The sequence below is a fragment of the Echinops telfairi genome, unplaced genomic scaffold (genome assembly GCF_000313985.2).
Source record: "Echinops telfairi isolate 266 unplaced genomic scaffold, ASM31398v2 ScPeMD7_74;HRSCAF=306, whole genome shotgun sequence".
NCBI lineage: Eukaryota > Metazoa > Chordata > Mammalia > Afrosoricida > Tenrecidae > Echinops > Echinops telfairi.
The window spans coordinates 533,687-538,095 of record NW_022103972.1 but is presented as its reverse complement, the minus strand read 5'-3'; the positions used below and the strand labels follow the sequence as shown (position 1 = coordinate 538,095).

The 4,409-nt window shown below is 43.3% G+C and overlaps 1 protein-coding gene across 1 annotated transcript; it reads right to left on the bottom strand.

Moving 5' to 3' along the window:
• Positions 1-236: 236 nt before the first annotated feature.
• Positions 237-566, bottom strand: LOC101650839 (histone H2B type 1-O-like). Its single transcript, XM_013008662.1, has one exon. It carries the CDS (start codon positions 564-566, stop codon positions 237-239), a length of 330 nt encoding a protein of 109 aa, XP_012864116.1.
• Positions 567-4,409: the final 3,843 nt, after the last annotated feature.

Below are 4,409 nucleotides of genomic sequence, written 5' to 3'. Positions count from 1 at the left end.
AAATGAGGAGCTGATACCAAGGGTCCAAGCAGAAAGCAAATGTTTTGAGAATGATGATGGCAACAAATGTACAAATGTGCTTGACACAATGGATAGATGGATGGATTGTGATAAGAGTTGTATGAGCCCCCAATAAAATGATTAAAATAAAAAACAACTTAAACCTAATTTTTTTTAATGGAAGTGTCCCTGCAAAGGGCCTATGGGTTTAGAGTGCTGTGAAGCTAAAGGCCAATCTACTTGGAGCTGGTGTAGCAGGAAAAGGCCTTGATGCTCTCGGCCAAGGCGTGCTTGGTCAGCTCTCCAGTCAGCAGCAGGCACATGGCAGTCTGGATGTCTCTGGCCGTGAAGGTGGAGTGCTTCTTGGAATGTTCCAGGTGAGACACCTGTCGGGAGATGAGCTCAAAAGTGTGGTAGACCAAGTAGTCTGGGTGAACCTGCTTGAGCTTCTTGTGCACGTATAAAGAGTAGGTCTCCTTGTGGCTGCACTGGCCTTTCTTGTGGTCCTTCCTCTGAGCCTTAGGCACCTTTTCCAGGGCAGCCTCACACTGAGCTGGGTCTGGCATCCTGAGAGTTAAGGACTCCAGACAGAATCATGCAGTCACAGCAATGAAAACTGCCAAAGGATTTGTGAGCAGCTTGCTGAGAGGTTGGCCTTTGTATCTACAGTATTTGGACAGATTTGAGAACAACTCCTGGCTAGACAGGCTACCCCAGAGGCACTGGAGGTGGAAGAGGGAATTGCCCTGGGTGGGGAGCCAGCAGGTTATTCTCCAGTCCTGTTCTTTACTATGGTAACTCATTGGTTTCTGTGATTTTATGCTAAGGTTTCTTTTTTTTCAATGGGGAGGGATGTAAAAATAAAATATTGTGGAAAATCCAAAACAGTACATGCAAGAAAATCATCTATTATCTCAAATACACACACATTAACCTTGCCTTAGAAATTAGGATAGCAAGACATCACCTGACATCAATTTCCCAAGCGCACAGGAAGGACAACAGGACAAAATGGGCAGGGGGTGTGCAGAGAAAGGGGAGAGAGATTCCCAGGTGGAAAATATTCACATACCCTTCTCATATAAACGGTACTTGTAATTCTATGTCATTGAATAAATTGTTGATTTTATCAATGCACTTGCCTTATACCCCAGGGAGTGGGTTATTGACAGTGATTTTCTTTTTTTGTTTCTTGGTTGTGTTCCCCCCTCCCTCCACCCCCAAATTTTGTTTGTGTGTCACTGTTTGTTTTGGGTTTTGTGTTTGTCACCATATGCCTGCCACAGGAAACCAGAGGCAATCACAACCCGTGAACAAGCGTATGGTTTTCTGATATGCCACTTAATTCTCACCTCAATCCAAGAATAGTCAGTTCCCTGAACTTGGCTCTGCTGGAGATTCACCTACATGGAGAAATCACCATGGATAAAGTGGCTAGAGCAAATTGTGATGAAGAAAGCTGGTGGGGCCTAGCTATCTATTGGAATAGTGTCTGGGGTCTTAAAGGCTTTTATTAAAAAAAGCAGCCATCTAAGTGAGCCATCGACTAAGTACACAGGGAAGAAGCACCACAGCTGGTGTGATGCAAGATCCACATATGATGAAGGAGAAGGATCGGATTGAAATTAAGGATATTCCATATGTTGAAGCCTACGTGGACAGTGGAAGCCCACAATCAATCTGCATAATATCTAGTCACATTAAGCCTCTGGCAGATGCCCTGTCACCATGGTCGAGGGACTGGAAAAACTTGACTATCAGACTGAGATGATGGCCAGTGTGATCATGGTGGATCGAACCATGGCATAATATGATCCAATTTCAGTTGGCATACCTCAGGATCCAACCTGCCTTTGCTCTAGGGTCAACTGTTTCTCACTCGTTCCTTGACAGAAATTTCATCTCTCTACTTTTAAATATTGATGGTGTTTTTTTCCTTCTTTCTTATACTTCAGTTTTATTGTTCCTTTATATTATTGTTGTTGTTTATATTTCCTCCTTGTGGTTTTGTGCTCTTTTTGTCTTTTATTGTTCCTATTGTGTTTCCTGGTGTGTGAACCACAGGAGTTGTGGATGCAGAAACAATAAGTGATACATTGGTTTGGGGGGCACTTGGGGAATGGGGGAGTATGGAGGATGAGGGGATTTGGGAAGCAAACCAAGAATGAGAGATTGGGGGGGGTTACATTAGAACTGGTTGTGAGGAGATATAGATATAATGCTTTTAAAAGTTGATTTCAGTATGAAGTGTACGATATGTGAATATTATATCAAGAAAACTACTTTAAAAATTTTTGACCCAGATTTTGAACCCCAAATCCATCTGCAGGGTATGTATTCAGATATTAATTCACTGGCAGATCCCCTGTAGCCATAGACGAAGGTCTGGATGCGCCCTGCTCTCAAACATAGCAGTCCTGATGATGCTGGTTCCACCTCTAAACTTGGTCAGTTGACATCCCTTCCAGGCCCTACCAGAATGTCTTCCCTGGTATCAAAATATCGATGGTGGTCTGTTTTCTTTACCCATTGTTTGTGTTTTTAACTATATATTACTCTGGATTTTTCCTTACCACTTCATTTATTCTCTTTTTTTGTGTGTCTGTTGGGTTTACCAGTTTGTGGAGCACAGAAGGAGTGGATGCCTAGAGATAATAACTGATGCAAGGGTTTGTAGGGGAGGTTCGGGTATGGGTTGGGGGTGGTGTTGGAGCTGAGGAGGTTGAGGGGATTTGGGGAGTGAAAAATGAAGGTGGGAGGGGACTGAGCATTAGAACTGAAGGTCATCTTAAAGCCAATTTAATCGTGGGTGAGTGTGTGTGAGAGGGACCCGGAGAGAATGTGAAATGGATTGTGGTAATGACTGCACAATTTTTCTTGAGATGATTGAACTACTGAATTGTGGGATATGTGGATCAAGTGTCCCAAAGAGTATTCAAAAAGAAAAGAATGTGTCCATTATGAATATTATCTAACTAAATACACTATGCACAAAAATGTCAAAAAGCAAACTGACCCAAACTAACAAAAAGCTAGGTAGTGCCATAGTGTTTGAGCTCTTTTTTTGGGATGCAAATGGAAGTGGCCCTGAAAAGAGCCTATGGGTTTAGAGCGCTGTGAGGCTAAAGGCCAATTTACTTGGAGATGGTGTAGTGGGCGGCGGCCTTGGTGCCCTTGGCCATGGAGTGCTTGGCCAACTCTCAAGGCAGCATCACGCACATGGCTATCTGGATGTCTCTGGCTGTGGTGGTGGAGCACTTGTTGGAATGTGACTGGTGAGACGCCTGATGTGCTGGAATGCGTGGAAGACCAAAGAGTCCGAGCGAACCTGCTTCAGCACCTTGTGGACATACACTGAGTAGGTGTGCTTTTGGCTGTGCTAACCTTTCTTGTGGTCCTTCATCTGAGCCTTAGGCACCCCCTCCTTAGGGACCTTCTCCAGAACATGTGGGGACTGAGCCAGGTCCAGCATGCTGAGAGTTATGGACCCCAGAGAAAATCCTGTAGTCACAGCAGTGAAGACTGCCAAAGGCTTTTTTATCAGCTTCCAGAAAGCCTGGCTTTTATATCTCCCATCTGTGGTCCAAATTGAAAACATCGCTTGGTCGGGCAGGCAGCTCCTGCAGCTTTGGAGGCGGAAGTGGGAAATTTCCATCGCCGGGGAATCTGCAGGGTGTGCTCTCGTCAGCTTCTATATTTTGGTAACTAATTGGGACTGTGATTTTTATCTTAAAGTATTTTCATTTTAATTTTTAAATGGTGTGGAATGTAAATATAAAATCTGTAAAATCAAAAATTATACACAGAAGGAAATAACCTTTTATTTCAAACACACATATGATAAATATACCCGGAAGTGAGAATGGCAAGACAGCAACTGACATCATTTGGGCGAACCCTCAGGAAGAACAACATGACAAAAAGGGAAAGAAGAGAGAGAGAGAGAGACAGAGAGAGCGAGAGAGAGATTTCCAGGTGGACAATAGTAAAATAGCCTCCTCATTTAAAGGGTATCTAAAACTCCATGTCATTGAATAAATTGTTGATTTTATCAATGAAATTGCCTTATACCTTAGGGGCTGATTTACAGTGATTTTCTTTTTCTTTCGTTTTTTTGTTTCTTCGTTGCGTGTATTTCCCGCCCTGAGTTTATTTTTGGGTGACACTGTTGGTTTTCTGGTATTGTTTGTCACAATGTGACCGCTAAAGTAAATCAGAGGCTTTCATAACAAGTGAACAAGCGCATGGTTTTCTGGGAGGCCACTTAATTCTCACCTCAATCCAAGAATAGTTCCCAGAACATGGCCCTGCTGGAGATTCTCCATCATGGAGAGATCACCATAGATAAAGTTGCTAGAGCAAAGTGTGGTGAAGAAAACCAGTGGAGTCCAGCTATCTATTGGAATCCT